Source organism: Vigna unguiculata, chromosome 7 (genome assembly GCF_004118075.2).
Source record: "Vigna unguiculata cultivar IT97K-499-35 chromosome 7, ASM411807v1, whole genome shotgun sequence".
Taxonomy (NCBI): Eukaryota; Viridiplantae; Streptophyta; class Magnoliopsida; order Fabales; family Fabaceae; genus Vigna; species Vigna unguiculata.
Window position 1 is genome coordinate 40,396,826 of NC_040285.1, and position 16,815 is coordinate 40,413,640.

General features: G+C 31.3%; 1 protein-coding gene across 4 annotated transcripts in view; it reads left to right on the forward strand.

Moving 5' to 3' along the window:
• The first annotated feature begins 2,124 nt into the window (after window positions 1-2,124).
• Window positions 2,125-16,815, forward strand: part of LOC114191652 (callose synthase 9) — a 32,737-nt gene continuing 18,046 nt past the window's right edge. For 2 of the 4 annotated variants that reach the window (XR_003605993.1, XR_003605992.1), the window contains exons 1-23: window positions 2,125-2,293; window positions 2,602-2,678; window positions 2,999-3,203; window positions 3,784-3,881; window positions 4,560-4,723; window positions 5,921-6,017; window positions 7,312-7,422; window positions 7,500-7,625; window positions 8,464-8,553; window positions 9,395-9,492; window positions 9,592-9,709; window positions 11,500-11,631; window positions 12,493-12,569; window positions 12,648-12,726; window positions 13,463-13,585; window positions 13,778-13,880; window positions 13,970-14,093; window positions 14,218-14,407; window positions 14,533-14,585; window positions 14,761-14,821; window positions 14,976-15,057; window positions 15,142-15,191; window positions 16,722-16,808. Coding sequence is in view for 2 of the 4 variants with exons in the window: in XM_028080957.1 (XP_027936758.1) it covers window positions 3,002-3,203; window positions 3,784-3,881; window positions 4,560-4,723; window positions 5,921-6,017; window positions 7,312-7,422; window positions 7,500-7,625; window positions 8,464-8,553; window positions 9,395-9,492; window positions 9,592-9,709; window positions 11,500-11,631; window positions 12,493-12,569; window positions 12,648-12,726; window positions 13,463-13,585; window positions 13,778-13,880; window positions 13,970-14,093; window positions 14,218-14,407; window positions 14,533-14,585; window positions 14,761-14,821; window positions 14,976-15,057; window positions 15,142-15,191; window positions 16,722-16,808 (2,265 nt within the window). In the remaining 2 variants the exon portion in view is untranslated. Of the gene's footprint in view, window positions 2,294-2,601; window positions 2,737-2,998; window positions 3,204-3,783; window positions 3,882-4,559; window positions 4,724-5,920; window positions 6,018-7,311; window positions 7,423-7,499; window positions 7,626-8,463; window positions 8,554-9,394; window positions 9,493-9,591; window positions 9,710-11,499; window positions 11,632-12,492; window positions 12,570-12,647; window positions 12,727-13,462; window positions 13,586-13,777; window positions 13,881-13,969; window positions 14,094-14,217; window positions 14,408-14,532; window positions 14,586-14,760; window positions 14,822-14,975; window positions 15,058-15,141; window positions 15,192-16,721; window positions 16,809-16,815 lie in introns of all 4 variants that reach the window. The other 2 variants (XM_028080957.1, XM_028080958.1) reach the window with 2 other exon arrangements.

Below are 16,815 nucleotides of genomic sequence, written 5' to 3' on the forward strand. Positions count from 1 at the left end.
TCAAAAAATTATAAAAAAATAAAAATATTCACAATTAATTTTAAAAAAAATTAAAAACAAATGTTAATGTTCGTATAATTTAATAAAAAATATAACAGTTTATATTTCTATCAATATTAAAACATAAGATATTATTAGGAGTCTACTTACTTCTTAAGTTATGTACTATTTCTATCACTATTCAAATGAATATCTTTTTTATACATTAATAAAAGTTATAATACATCATTTAATCAAAATCATATAAAAAACAAAGATTAAATTAGTAATAATTAAATTTTAACATAAATCTTATATCTTTTAAACTTCAATATATGTTGGATTGTGATAAAAAATATTTATGGCAATTACATTAAATTTTAAATTATAGTAAATAAAATTTATTTATATAATTATAGTGAAAAAATTACATTATGATAATGAGTTTGAAAACAACAAATAATTATATAAAATATATCAAAATAGTATTGTACATGATAAAAATAAATAACAAAAGCATATATTAAAATTTACAAATGTGTGTCTTAGAAACAATTTTAGAAACTATTGAATGAAGTCACATGAAAAAAACAAATGTATAATTAAGGATATGATGAGATGAAAAATATTTTAGAGATTTGAGAAAACTTTTCAAATATCAACATAATCAATGATTGAGAAATAATGAAAATTATTTTAGCAAAATAAAAGAGTTATTCAAATGAAATAAAGATTACTAATAATAGAGTAAATAAGTTAATTTTTTTATATCATCTAGTAAAGGAAAGATTCGTGCTATTGAACACTTAAATTGAAATTGTTAAACATTAAAGAAAAATATACGACAAATAAAAATTAAAAAAAAAATCAAATGTGAGACATAACAAATATTTAATTATCACTTGAATATAAATGCATAAAAGTTATTATAAAATAAAAAATATATTGGTGAGATACAAATGAATTTAATTACAAACCAAATAATTAGAAGAAATAAAAATAGAAAAATGTAATATATATATATATATATATATATATATATATATATATATATATATATATATATATATATGGTTACTTAGTTGACTATAAATATTTTAATAATTTAAACGGAGGCGAGGATATAATGAAGATGAGTATTTTGGTAAATATGAATATAAAGATGAGACAAATGTGTACATCATTGTATTCAATTGAAAAAGTCAAAGATTCTCCAAACTTGGACTCATACCGAATTAATACAGAAATTTATCGAGTTCTAATAATATCCGTAAAATCATATTTACTTGTCATCTCTACTTACACAACACAATACACATTATCTTGGCAATCTACACAACACTAACACACAGAATACCCACATGTAGGGTACAATGGTGAAATCATTTATTGTCCCTCTAAATCTCCTTATTTGTGGAGAACTAAGATTTTTGCATTATCTTTCAGTTTTATCATTGTATTTACTTTAGAATTGCAACATCGAAACACAAAACAACCATAACATCCATCATTTTAAATTTATAAATCCATTCATGTGTACATGCCCTTGATGATTATTAATTTTAAGATATGTCATAATAACATTAATTACTCTGATATGATATAATATTTGTTTGCTCACAATAGTCTTGTTGGCCGAAATTATCTATGTCCTGTACAATACGTATTATATATTGTAATGTAACATTATTTATGTATATAAAAAGTATTTATATAAAAAATAAATACTAGCGTTAAATATAAAAAATAAAAAAGTTCACAACTAATTATTTTCATAAAATTTAAAAACATATGTTAAATGATCATTTAATAAAGAAATAACCGTTAATAATTCTAACTACTTAATTCCCAATTATGTTAAAACTCGCGTAGCACCTATATTTACATTTAATTGAATTTAAAAAATACATATTAAAAATATTACCTCTGTAAATAAAGATTAAAACTATCGAAAAATATACATAATTAAAATATTCGGAACTAATTATTTTTCTAAAATTTAAACAATTGTTTAATTGTTATTTAGTAAAACATATGAGCATTTGTAATTCTAACCTGATTTCCTATTACATTAAAACCCCAAGATATTACGCGTCTAGTAAATATATTACGCGTCTACTTACATAATAAGCTACCCACTTCTCTTTTATATAACTTTTGTTAATCTTCTATCTCTTATTCCACTCATGCTTTTCAAAACAACGAAGTACAAAGACCGCTTTTCAGAACAACGAAGCACAAAGACCGCTTTTCACTAATCAGAGTGCGATTCAGCTCCATTTCAACCCGGAACCCTACATCTAGGGTTTTTCAGGTTTGTTGCCTTCGCTTAATTTTGCTATTCCATTCGTTATTGTTTTTTCAAGAAAATTTAGTGCGGAAATGGAAGCTCTTCGATCTCGTGTTTCTCTTTTTGTTTTGATCAGAGTGAAGTTACGAACTCATGTAGTTTCTATCAGTTTGAATATTGTGATATTTTGTTTGTATCCGGAATGCTGGTTCTCGTCTCTCGTTTGCTACGGTTGTAATTTCTTGTCTTGTAGCATCTCATATCTTTTACTGAACTTGTAAGAAAATTTGTGTTGTGGATTGTTTACTTGTGCTACTCATTTGATTGTATAGGCAGAGGTTGAAGTGGATCCACTCGTCTTCTCATCATTTTTTTCATCCGCTGCTGTGAGCTTTAAGTTCAAGAAAAGGTACTAAGTACTCTCTAGCAAGCTACTCTGTTTCACCTGAAATTGTATAATCTTTAAGGTAAATTCTCTAATTTCGCTACTCATGCCTAATTTTGGTTTCTTTCCCCTTACTCTTATTTCCCTCTCTTTCCTTCTTTCGATTCTTGATTTTTTGGGCCTCTTCGGGTGTTCTGAGCTTACGCGATTCCGATTTGGCTTCTAAATTCTAATCCGTCATTCCTTTTTGTACTTACATTTTTTCTGCAATAATGGTTTCACTTTTTACATTTGTGTTGTAAATTATTAATGTTAACATGTATGTTTTCATTTTATATTCATAGAAAATGTCTCGAGTCGAGGAACTTTGGGAGCGGTTAGTCCGTGCTGCATTGAGGAGGGAAAGGACTGGCGAAGATGCATATGGACGACCGGTTGGTGGCATTGCTGGAAATGTACCATCTGCCCTGGCTAAAAATAGGGATATTGATGAAATTTTGAGAGTTGCTGACGAAATTCAAGATGATGATCCCAGTGTCTCAAGAATATGTATTTTTGTCTCATCTTGCTTCGTTCCCTTTTGTATTTTTATTAATTTAATAATTCCTTTCCAACATTTAACTGATGCATAAATGCATTATTTGGTATTGAAGGTATTGTCTGCAACTCTGCATACCAAATGTTGTGTCAAGAAAACAAGAAAAAAGAGAATAATAAACAAGAAGTTGACATGACATTATTTCTTAATTACTAAATAAAGTAAAATTGTACTTAAAATTAGTTTATAATATGAATTTTTCTTTGGACGAGGCTAATGCTTTATATGACATTATGTTTGGATTAGGAAGTTGGAGAGAAGAGAAAAATAGTAGATGGCTTGGACTAGAAAAACAAGAAAGAAGTGGAAAAGAAAGAAATGTTGAACCCACATGTTTGGTTTAATATAATTCTTTTCTTTAATAACATGAGTAGAATCTAGGGGGATTCATACCAAAGGAGAGAAATGATAGATGGGTACATTTGGAATGATTGAATTTTTCTTTTCATTGGCCTCTTAGTTTTGTCCTTATTTTTATTAAAAAATCCTATATGTACTCTGCAACACTAAACAATTCTTATTTGTCTGCAGTATGCGAGCATGCATATTCTTTATCTCAAAATTTGGACCCTAACAGTGAAGGCCGAGGTGTGTTACAATTCAAGACTGGTTTGATGTCTGTCATCAAGGTATGGATTTTAGTCTAGGTTTATGTAAAATAAAAAATGTTGTGCTTGGGATACTTGACTCGTGCACATCAGTATGTTTTATTTGTCTGTGATTCTGTGGTGCTTAAATTTTGTTGTATGGCCTGTCCATGGTAGCCCTTTTGGAAAGTTCATATCATTTGCCCAGTGAAAGTATGAAAGGGAACCAGAGGAAGAAATATGCAAAACTTGCCCATTTCCAAGTTCAAAAGTAAGTTTAGTCAGGACACTTAGATGGGCCAAACTACTATTGTGTTGATCAAGCACCTGAGTCAGGGAATCAGGCAGGGCTGGTTATTAGGATTCAGGAACCAAATGGAAAACGAGGGAAAGTGATCAAATATTGAAGAGGAGAGAGATGAAGAACATGGACAAAATCAAACAAGCTGAAGCCGAAATATTGCTGTTGAATATAATCTTAACAGAGATCTGTTACAACTGTGTTGTAACTCTAACTTACAACTGTTAGTTCAAGCAGAATGTTAGATAATTATTGACGTGCACTATTTAGGGAGACTATCATTTTATGATCTGCACATTTTTTTTCTTTATTTTAAAACTTTCTACTGTCCTTTTTATGTTCTTCACTTTAGTGAAAGGCTTACCTCATTTCATTGGCTAGTATAATTTTTATAATCTGTTTTTTGTTTATATTTTCAGCAAAAGCTGGCTAAAAGAGAAGCTGGAACCATAGATAGAAGTCAGGACGTAGCTCGGTTACAAGAGTTCTACAAAAGTTACAGAGAAAAGAATAACGTGGATAAATTACGTGAGGAAGAAATGAAGTTGAGGGAATCTGGTGCTTTTAGTCGGGATCTTGGCGAGTATGTATTTTGACTTAGAAAATGACATAAGACTGATTTGGATTATCATGTGCTTCCTCTTTCCCCTCTTGTTGTGGTACCACATGCCTTAAAATAAGTTATAAATGTGTCTAATTGTTTGTTTTTTCAGATTCCTTTACGCAATCCATGTGGATAAAGTTTTATTGTTATTTGCAATAAAATTTAATTAGTTTCATTGAGTTCATGGAGAGATGAAAGAGAAAGTATAACTGAATTTAAACTCCCTCTGTTACATCCAATCCCTAAAGGACATACTTCCTTCCTTGGTTCCCTGCATCACCACATAACCACTTCTCCCCATGATATGCATCACTCCAGCTTCTCCTTGGCACCCATAACTTTTCTTATCCCCTGACTCCAATGGATAAAGAGTTCTTCCTCTTATCTTTTAAACGACGCCATTGTGCATTTTATCCATATAGAGCCTAATCTAAACATCAACACATGACCACAATAAAAAACATTCAAATGTGTTGAATCAGTCCCTTTGATGACTCAAGTGAGAGGAACAACCTAATTCAAGAACCTAAACCATTAATCAGATGCATTTTTTTGTTTTGAAACAATAGACACCACCAAGTCACTTTTAGACAATATACCACTTTGACTACTGGACACTACTTGATTCTTGTTTCCCTTTCTCAATCATCCTTTCAGACTCCTGACTGCTTGATTTTATTGCATACATCCTTTGGTCTAGCCTTCTTTTTATCGGCTTTCCTATCATTCTTGAAGGCTACTGGTATGGTAGACGACACCTCTCAACTGTTTCTTGATTCCTTGTGGCAAAGTTCCAATCTATGGAGGCTGGACTTATCCATCTTTAAACATTTGTTTTTCTTTATTCTGGGCCTCTCTTGGTCCATCATATCACATGTTATAGTATTATGGTGGCACTATAGTGATTATCCAAAAAAGATTGTTTGAAGCTGGAAATCAAAGCTAATCTGCATTTGTTCACAATTAACAACTGTTCCACCTTTTTTTATTCTCTTTTTGAATGAAAATTTCACTGTCTCACCAGAAAAATAGTTCACTACATAAACTTTGTTCATGAACTTTTCTAATTAATAATTTGTGATTTCTGGCATGGCCTTTAGTTTACATGTATAACATGATTTTTGTTCGTTATGCATATGTCTTTCACATTAACTGTTTTCTTCTGATTGAATACAGGTTGGAGCGCAAAACTGTGAAGAGGAAAAGGGTTTTTGCCAACTTAAAGGTTTTGGGAACAGTACTTGAGCAGCTGAGCGAAGAAATTCCTGATGAGGTTGTGTTCATGCTTTCCTGGCACTCTTATTATTATAAACTACCATTTCCATGGTTTTGTTTACTTTTATGGATTATCTTTTTTAGGGAGCTGTGTTGTTTCTCGTGCTACATAGTTGATTTGCAATTTTGAGAGATTTGTCTTTTTTGTCAATATTTTTTTACTTCTTTGTAATATCTCAGTTCTATACATAAAGTGAAAATAATATTAAAATGTTTGACACAAATCTTTTGGCAGAACTTGTTTGTGGACTTTCTATTTTGCTTAACTTTGTATAAGAATTTATGATCTTTTATCCCTTCTTAATTGTGTATTTTTTTTAATTTGTTTTCTCACCTTCTTTCTTTTTACTGTTACTTGTTACCTGTTCTTAGTCTTGATCGATCCTTGAATGCCAGTTATTTTGATATTGTCCAGAAGATAACCACTTCAGAATTTTTACTGTTAGCAAACCGGGTTTCTGTTGGCAGCGGTGGGTTTATATGTTGGCATAGCTGGTGGTTTTGGACAGTGTCTGTTGAAATAATTTGTCATGCAAATTACTTTCCTTTTAGTTTTATTCTTGTACCAATGAATATCTTTCTATTTGTTAGTAGGCCTCTATCTTCAGTTAGATTTATGTTTTTCTGGAGAAAACTCATTGTGAAGTATATTTCTTCTGTAAAGTTTATATAGTCATCACATGTAAGTCATTTTGTACAGCTGTAGGTTTTATTAATTAGTTAGTACAGCTGTCCGTATGTGTGCAGATGTCAGTAAGCAAGGCCTACAAACACATTTCTGTACTCATGTTTTCAGTGTGAATTGATAATAAGTTTCAGTTCATCCTCTCTAGTCTTTTCTTCAGTTTGGTTCTTCTAAGATTATGGCATAAAATACAAGCATTATAATCCAGCATTGCAATAGTAAGGAGTCTTCTATTATTGTTGCACGGGTAAAGGATTTTTAGATGGTGTAGCATATTATAATCCAGAATTTGCTTTATGAAGGAAGCCAATGTTTATGGTGTTAGCATATTTTTTTTCATATATCTCTTTTTAGTGTGGAACTATAATTTATTGGGCTTAGTATTATCTGATTTCATTTGTATTTTTTTCCTATTGTTTTTGCTTTTTTTTTTTCTCTGGGTGTAATTGGCTTCATAATAAGGATTGAAGTAAAATGATTTCACGTTAAGACGATTGTGTTGGTGAATTGGAGCTTGGATGTATGTTATTACTTTTCCATTTCCCATCCAATCACATGGGAATATTTTCTGAACTTCAACATCTATTCATCTGTGTTTCTGTTACAGCTGAGGCGGGTTATGGACTCAGATTCTGCTTTGACAGAGGATCTGATTGCGTACAACATCATCCCCTTAGATACATCTTCTTCAACAAATGCTATTGTTTCTTTACCTGAGGTGAGTTACTTTGTTTGGGATTCCAAATTTTTAACTATTCAGGTCTACTTATTTTTACCTGAAAAAATGATTGTTAGGTGCAAGCAGCAATGTCAGCTTTGAAGTATTTCAGTGGCTTGCCAGAGTTGCCCAGGGGCTATTTCATTCCTTCATCGAGGAACACTAATGTGTTCGATTTTTTGCAGTGTATTTTTGGTTTTCAGGTCTGTATATTATGACTTCCATGTTGTTTGTCGTCAAGATTAGTGTGATTCTTTCAATTGTAGAAAATATTTATATATTTATTTATTTATTGGGTTCTCAAAATTTGCAATAGTTTTTAGAATATATCAATGATTGTGGGCTAACCTTGGTGTATTTACTACAGTTTTAAAGTTCTTTTATTGTACCCATATTCCATTTCTTCCTCTTATCTTTTAAAATAAGTGATTGATTTACAAGTTTGTTATGGGAAGTTATAACAAGTAATTGGATTAACTGCTATATCTGCTGAATGAAGTAGGTGCAACTTCTATTATAGTTCTCAGTATCGCCGAAGTTTCTGCTAAACTGGTTTTCTCTGATTAAGTATTCCCTTTAGCTGAATTCTATTTTTGAATGAAAATTTATGCAGAATAGAGAGTTAGTAATACAACCATAAAAATAAATGTTCTAGAAAGGGATGTTTTCCATGTAAACATCCCAAAAACATTTATGTATATATCAACCGAAAGAAACCACTATTTAAGTCAAATTCTCTAAGAACTTGTAGAGATTGCAAGATTGGCTTTCCCACCCATTTGGATGTCATGCTTCCTCTAAATTTGAATTATTTGGTGCCACAAATGAAACATGAAACAATCAATTTATTGATACTTTGAAAACTAATAATTTTTCGTAGTTTAACATTATGACTTTTATTCTGTCTTAATTATCTGAAGTAAAAAATTTTGTTTTGTTATGATATGTTTGGTCTTATTTTGCGGTCAAAAAGATGTTTTGTGCATTTGTATTCTTGTGGGGTCCTTATCATTGCTTATGATGATGACATGTTGCTTCCAGAAAGATAATGTAGCTAATCAGCATGAACACATAGTTCACCTGCTTGCAAATGAGCAATCTCGTCTTAGAATTCCAGATGAAGCTGAACCTGTAAGTTTTTTATTTTTTATTTTCAAGTTTGAGGGATTTATACATTGTACTGTTGTATTGAAAAATATGGGTGATGGGCCTGGAAATTTTGTAAGCCATGGTTAATAGTAATATGATTATTTTCTTGTTGGGGGCTCTGAGAAAATGGTAAATAACATTTCCTGAGTGTGTTTGTATTTGTTCCTCTATATAAATACGAATGTTCGCAGGTTATTTGGACCAGATTTGGGAAAATATAAAATTTGAACATGTGGATTTTTTTTGGTTTGGATTGGTTTATAGTTTTTATTAAAGTATTTCAAAATCCAAATCGAATCAACACTGTTTGAAATGTGTATCTCAGTATTAAGAACAATTTTTAAATGATTTTATTTGAAATTTACAAAAAAATTATCAAGTAACCTTGTGTATATATGGATACCTGCATGTATCAAGGTGGGTAATGGGCTGCTTTTTACCGACAATATCAATAACTGTGAGGGTGAGAAATGAAATTTTATAGAAGTGGGTAATTTGGTCATTCAATATTAAGTAAAAAAACTGACCTTTAATATATGGCTCAAAGTAATATAATACATTGGAGGGTGTAGCGGTTTTAATATGACTAAATTATGCGGTGTTAGTGTGGCTCGAAAACATTAGACTTTCAAATGGTTCCATTAAGGGAAAAATTTCTGCTTAAATAAATTGATAAGGAAAATTGTAACCTGACTCACAAGAATATGTGCATATAGGATTAACAGTTGTAATTGATAATCCTTTTCTTAACAGATTTGTCTCACATATGTTGACATGAATTTTTGTATGTTTCTTTTCTTTACTCGTCTTGTTTTGATTCCAGAAATTGGATGAAGCTGCTGTACAGGCAGTATTTCTCAAATCCCTTCAGAATTACATTAACTGGTGTAATTATTTATGCATTCAGCCTGTTTGGAGCAGGTACTACTATTATTATCTTGTTTTGTTTTATATCTATTTGGTATGTACCAGTCTATGGTTGCTAAGATTGAATGCGGGTGTCTAATGGTTCTTGTTCAGTTTGGAGGCTCTCAGCAAAGAGAAGAAAATATTATATGTTTCTTTGTACTTCCTAATATGGGGTGAAGCTGCAAATGTCAGGTTTCTAGCAGAATGCTTGTGCTACATATTCCATCATGTAAGTTTGGTGAACAAGTTGAGTCAGCTCTTTTTTATTGGTTCTTTAAAGATTTTGCTTTAGTTAAAGTTTGTTGAACTATAATAGGTATTTTTTATGAACCTCAACTCATGATGTAAAGGTATTTACACTCTTGAATTGGTAGTTAGAAGAACTCTGTATGTTGTCCAATATATCTCTTCTTGTTTCAGTGTTTCAAATAATTACTTTTTATGCTGAAGTGTACTCTTTTGGATCTGCATTATAACCTGTATAATTTGTCGTTTTTATATAGTTTGATGTGGAAGGCATTTTTCTTTAAATGTATGAATTATGCTTTTTATAGGCTATCCCAGAGACAAGTATGTCATATTGTGAATGTCCTTTGTTCTCAAAATGCAAATAACTTTCTTTACCTACTATAAGATACATACTACTAATACATAACTTTTGTGTTGTATCTATAGGTAACTTAATATCCTAGTTTTTTTTTCCTCTTTGGCTTTTGTTGCAACTGATCTGATCCCTAGAAATATATGAATTTGAATAAACAATGTGATCCAAGTTAAAATCTCTTAAAACACTTTTTCTTCATGTATTTTGTTTTAGTCTGAATTGAAATCAAACTAGAGACATGATCGCTCCACAGATTGTCTTAGAATGATCTAAGAATAGGATTCAACCACTTTGATCATAGAAATCCAAGAATGCAAGAACGTATAAATGGGTATGAAACCCATTATTGAACCAATTATAGAATCAACAAAATAAACCATAGAAATGTAAAATAAGAACATAATATTTGGTATAAATGTGCATGAAACCCATTTTTGGTTCCATGGATTTTGAACCTCCTGAACTACAATTAGCAAAACAAAACAAAATATAGAAAATATTAGAAGATGGTGAAAATGCCACTTGAAGAATCAAGATAAGGGCAAAGGGAAGTTATCATCTGAATGTCGGAAATTCAAGATAAACATAAGAAAAGAGAGGTTCATACTCTCAGAGACTTCTAGTCAAATTGGAGAAAATGTTCTCAAATTCTAATGAATCCTCAATTGTGATTTTACAAAGAGAGAAGCTACCTATTTAAAGTGTGGTGACCAAAATTTATTTTGGGTGTTCATTTCTAAGCTAAAACTATGTTTTGTCAAACACTCATATAGGTTAGTGTTTGAGGTAAACACTCTTATGCCTAATAATACTATTCTATAAACCAAACATAGGTTTTCTTAGTTAATAAAATATGATTAACAACATTTATAAAAATTACACTCATGTTCTTGAGGAAAGTTAAATGTTAAAAAGAAAAAAAATGTTTTTGTTTTTTCTAACTCTAAACAAAAGCTGTATCCTATAGAAAAAGAGTATTTTCGCAATTCACCTCAAGTAAATTATTCTGAAATTTTTGAATGATTCTCTAAAACAATTTGTATGTATTTTAAGTGATGTATTCACATTTAGTGAATATTTTACTTACCAATGTTCTTGAGGAAAGCAAAATTTTAAAAAGAAAAAATGTTTTTGTTTTTTCTAACTCTAAACAAAAGCTGTATTCTATAAACGGAGTTTTTTTCGCAATTCACCTTAAGTTAATTATTTAGAAATTTTTGAATGATTCTCAAAAACAATTTGTATGTATTTTAAGTGATGTATTCACATTTAGTGAATATTTTCCTTACCAATGTTTTCATGTTGTTTGATATGCTGTAATACATTTTGTTGTTTTTTTTGCTTGGATTTTTCATTTTTGTGTTGCTTTTGCCTCTTCATCTTTGAATTGTTTACGATTTTTTTATGACATGCAGATGGCTAGAGAGATGGATGAAATTTTAAGACAGCAGATTGCACAGCCAGCTAATAGTTGCACTTTTGATTCTGTGGAGGGTGTCTCGTTTCTTGATAATGTTATCTTTCCTCTATATGATATTATTTCTGCAGTAAGTTTCACCAATTTTTCGGCTATAATCTCTCATACATCATCTAAAGTAACTGATGACCCCAAAATTAGATTGTGGCTTATGTTAACTACTCCAAGAAACGTGCATATAAATTGGAATAAATGGTAAGTCTTTGAGTGTGTTTGAATTGTGTGTTCCCCGTTTTCCTTTTTTATTGTATGAGAAAACAGGCTTGAAAACGTTTTTGTTTGGGCTATATGAGTTTTATGAGAACATTACACAGAAAATAGAACTTAAATATAGGCAAATTTTAATTATGATAATGTTTTTTGTGGATATCTGTGTCTTCCTAATGTTTTGTAAGAAGTTATGAATACTAATAAATCCTCATGTTATGTAATGAAATAATAAGTTAGTTATGTTCATTGATTTCTCTAAATGGTTACTATTGCAGTATCGGTCAACAATGAAGTATGAGAAAAATATACACAAATATTTATTAGGGTCATTTGACTAGAAAATTGAGATATCATGTTATTTTACCTTTATTTTTTACATAATACTTGACCTAATCCTGCAAAGATACATATTGTGGCAGATTAATCCTATAAAAAAATTGACATTAATTTGGTTTCTTGATATTCAAATGACAAATTTGTTGCATTGTTATTTAAACATTAATTTTGCCCTTTATTTGCTCATTAATTTATTCTATACTGGTTAAGTTTAATGTACTGTATATCTTTCAAGTACTAGCTCAAATTTTTTACTCTCTATTTTTGGATTCATTAATCTATCTCTGGTTCATGGTTCTAAACTCTGAAATGCATGTGTTTGGAACTTGAGTGTATCCTTTTGGTATAAAAATATGAATTTGTCATTTATTTCTGTGGGCTTCAGGAAGCTGCAAACAATGATAACGGGAAAGCACCACATTCATCCTGGAGAAATTACGATGATTTTAACGAGTATTTCTGGTATAAGTTATTTGATAACCGTCTTTGGCTCTTTTGCTTTTATTTTATTCTGTTTGCTTATTCTCCTCTTTTCTTAAGGTCACTCCATTGCTTTGAGCTTAGTTGGCCTTGGCGCAAAACTTCTCCTTTTTTCCAAAAGCCTCATCCCAGATCAAAGGTTTGTTTTGTCTGCAAATGTTAGAGATTTTTCTCTTTTCTGTTTGTTATCAGTTGTAACTTACTGTTGTGTTTTTTATGTTTTCAGTTGTAACTGACTAATCATGTCAGTTACCACTTGTATTCCTTTTAGTAACTTTCTGGTCCACACAGGATTTTGTAACTGAATTACTAACTCTTCAGAATGTACTTATTCAATTTAATATCAATATAATTTTCTTTCAATGACAATTATGTTGGACTCTCTTCTAATTTGATTACATTATGCAATCCAATTTCTTTCTATAGCACTCAGGCTGGATCTTGATATTCTTCTGTATAAATTGCGGAGTTCATATCTTTCTATTTGTAATCAATTCAATTTTACAGTTCGATAAAATTTCACACTTATTTTCTCAGTTTCTCTGAATGATTTACCTACTGGTGTTCGTATTTATTAATCGATGGCTGTTAGTTGTGCACATTATGCTACTGTTAGCAAGATACAGTGAGGTTTGGAAGGGTTGTGATACTGAGATTGATGCACCTTAGAAATAGATTTTTTTTATTTTCATGGATGTTGGATTAAGGTCCTGAAAGAACTAATATTTCATTGTGGTTGGCAAAACTTGTATCATCAAGAATATATTATAGGTTGTCTTGGAGACAGCCTTACTGAATGTCTGACAGTATAAGTATCCATATATGATGGATCATAATGTCTTGGTTACTTATCTATTCTTTATTTTATAATGCAGAAAATGCTTATTTCTGGCAGCAGCAGGCATCAGGGAAAAACATCTTTTGTGGAACATCGAACCTTTTTCCATCTTTATCACAGCTTCCACCGATTGTGGATATTTCTTGTCATGATGTTTCAGGTTTGTACTTACATATAGTCATGAACTTTGGGCAAATACTTGCTGTTCTCATCTGCTGTTTTTAGCACCAAATTTTGTTTTCGTTCTGGTCTGGCTTGTGACGTATGTGATCTTAACTGCCATTTGGTTTCTTAATCCATGTGTTACTTTTTTTTGTATCTTGGTGATTTTCTTTTTATTGTCAATTTTCAGGGCCTAGCAATCCTTGCATTCAATGATGGACAGTTCAATGGCAAGACTTTGCGAGAGGTTCTTAGTCTTGGACCTACATTTTTTGTGATGAAATTTTTTGAGAGTATGTATTTGTCAATTGTCTTTCATCATGTATGATGTATTTTCTTGTCATCATTTATTTATATTTTCAAATTTTCATTTCTTTTTTAGGTGTTCTGGACATTTTCATGATGTACGGTGCATATTCAACCACAAGACGCTTAGCCATTTCTAGAATTTTTTTACGTTTTCTTTGGTTCAGCCTGGCTTCAGTTTTCTTAACTTTCATTTATGTGTACGTTTGAATTCTATCATAATAGTTTTGTTCTTTTATGCATCCTCATCCTTTAATCAGTTTGTTTTTATTTTTCTAATTTGTAAGTATTTTTACATTTCCATCTGTTTGTTCTTGACTGCAGAAAAGCACTCCAAGAAGAGAGTAAAGCAAATGGAAACACGGTTATTTTCAGATTATATGTTATTATCATAGGGATTTATGCTGGTGTCCAAGTTTTTATTAGTTTCCTCATGCGGATACCAGCATGTCATCGTCTGACAAATCAATGTGATCGTTGGCCTTTAATTCGGTTTGTGAAGTGGTTGCGGCAGGTTTGTTATATCTTCAGTTGCTGCTAATTGCAGTAATTCATTTAGTTTTGTTTGTTCTTTATCATGTGGAATTATGCTGATTGATGTGTTTGCATTTATTATCTTTTTTCTGTTGAATTATAAAGGAACGGCATTATGTAGGACGGGGAATGTATGAAAGGAGTTCAGATTTCATAAAGTATGCACATGATCTTGTCTTTTTCTAATTTCTAAAGCAAGATTCTTTCTTTGAAGTTGTTGATACACTAATTCTTTTAAATATTGATGATTTAATAACTGTGTGTCCTTTGTAAATTAATTTTACATGCTGAAGTTGCACTGTGGCACTGATTACATACCTTGCTTTTTTTCAGGTATATGCTGTTTTGGCTTGTTGTTTTGAGTGCAAAATTTGCATTTGCTTACTTTCTTCAGGTTAGTGTTACATACATTAGCTAAGCCCGTGTTATTTGTAAATACATTTGGAATTATACAAATTTGTTCATGTGTGTGTATGATGATGAAGATACATATACTGGTGAGCTCATATGCTTGTATGTTTTGACTGTTGTACTTTTGTGGTTTGTAGATAAAGCCACTGGTGGGCCCGACCAAGGATATTATAAAAGAGACTAATATAGTTTACTCTTGGCACGATTTTGTCTCTAAAAGTAAGCATTTGTGTGATTGCTGTGGTCATTATATTTTCTGTTTTTTCTTTGATATTGTTATTTATCAAAATGCTACTGCTGCAGATAATCACAATGCTTTGACAGTTGTTAGTGTATGGGCTCCTGTGGTTGCTGTAAGTACATTTCCATTGATTTTTTACTTCCCACCCCCTTCTTCAAATATGTTAATCATAACAGAAGGATACTTTATTCCCTTTAACCTCTCTTACTCAATGAGGAAATCTGTCTGACGAGAGCTTAAATTGCGGCGTGAAGTTGCTGGGTTGTTAATATAGCATGTTTTGGTTATTCAGGAACTGAGTTTCTGTTATGCAGTCTCATATCATGTTTGGATTAGCTTTATTTGAATTCAAAAAAAGTTTTTCACTGGAAAAGCACTTTCTTGAGCAGTTTAAAAATGATATCTTTTGGAGTTTCTGAACTTAGTACTGTGATGTATTTCGATGATTTAGCTGTCATTACATTGTATATAATAATTTTTCTGTGGTTGGAAATGATTGGTAAGGCATAACTATGTATGTGGCACCACAAACAGCATCAATTATATGCAGCACTCAGGTTATCATCAACAAGAGGAAAACACAAAAATAGTGGGGGGAGCACAACTTACCCACTAATACTCTACCCTATTAAAGGGTCAATAAAATTTTTCACTAAAAAACTATGAAACTAGGAACATTATCCATCAAGTTTAACCTTGAGATCTGGTGTCAAACTCAACACGTTTATCTGCACATTGACTGTCTTCTCTAAAAGTATGAGAAAAGTGAACGCACGTGGTATTACTTCTTACAAAACATTTCAACCATCTACTATCAAGATCCCAACGAATAATAGAAGTATTGGACCGAGCATGATTAACAAGTTCAGAATCATACTCAATACAAGGTTTAGTGCAGCTTTTGAAGATAGTTGTTTCCATAGCCGAAATCACCTCCACATACAAGGCATATTGAACACCGAAATATTAAGAGAAACAAACCACAATGGAAGCCTGATGATCTCTAAAAGTACCACCACGACTAGATATGCCAGGAAAACCATTAACTGCTCATCAGTTCATTTAAACCAATGACAAGGTATATTTACTTCAAAACTTGAAAAGAACATTGAGCTCTTGGACATTGGACTGCATACAACCAGTATAACAATTACCACCGTGATTAAACTCAACACAAATCATGCTATTAACTATGTTGTAGGATATTGTTAGGCTATGATTATCAAATCAGATCTTGTCCTTGGTTGTCCATATAGCTTTCATAACACCAATGAAAAAGGCTTGTATTACAGTCTTGGCTTGAGTACTCTTGGATCATTGCAAGAAATGAAGAATGGAAGAGATAGAATCTGTAGTAGCAATGTGCAACCGGAAATTAATTTCTTAAAACCTCTACCCCCTATTCTTTTGTTTATATTTGTTCCCTTCAATTTATCTGTTATGCAAAGTTGCTTTTCCCTTCCCATGTTTTCCCTTCGTATCTGTTGTGCAACTGGAAATTAATTTCATAATACCTTTACCCTATTCTTTTGTTTATATTTGTTCCCTTCAATTTATCTGTTATGCAAAGTTGCTTTTCCCTTTTCTATGTTTTTGGGTGTTTTGGTTGCTATTTCCAATTTGCTTATTCTCATTCTTTCAGATGTATCTTCTGGATATTTATATCTTTTACACACTTGTATCGGCTGTCTGGGGATTCTTGCTAGGTGCAAGAGATAGACTGGGAGAGGTAAGTG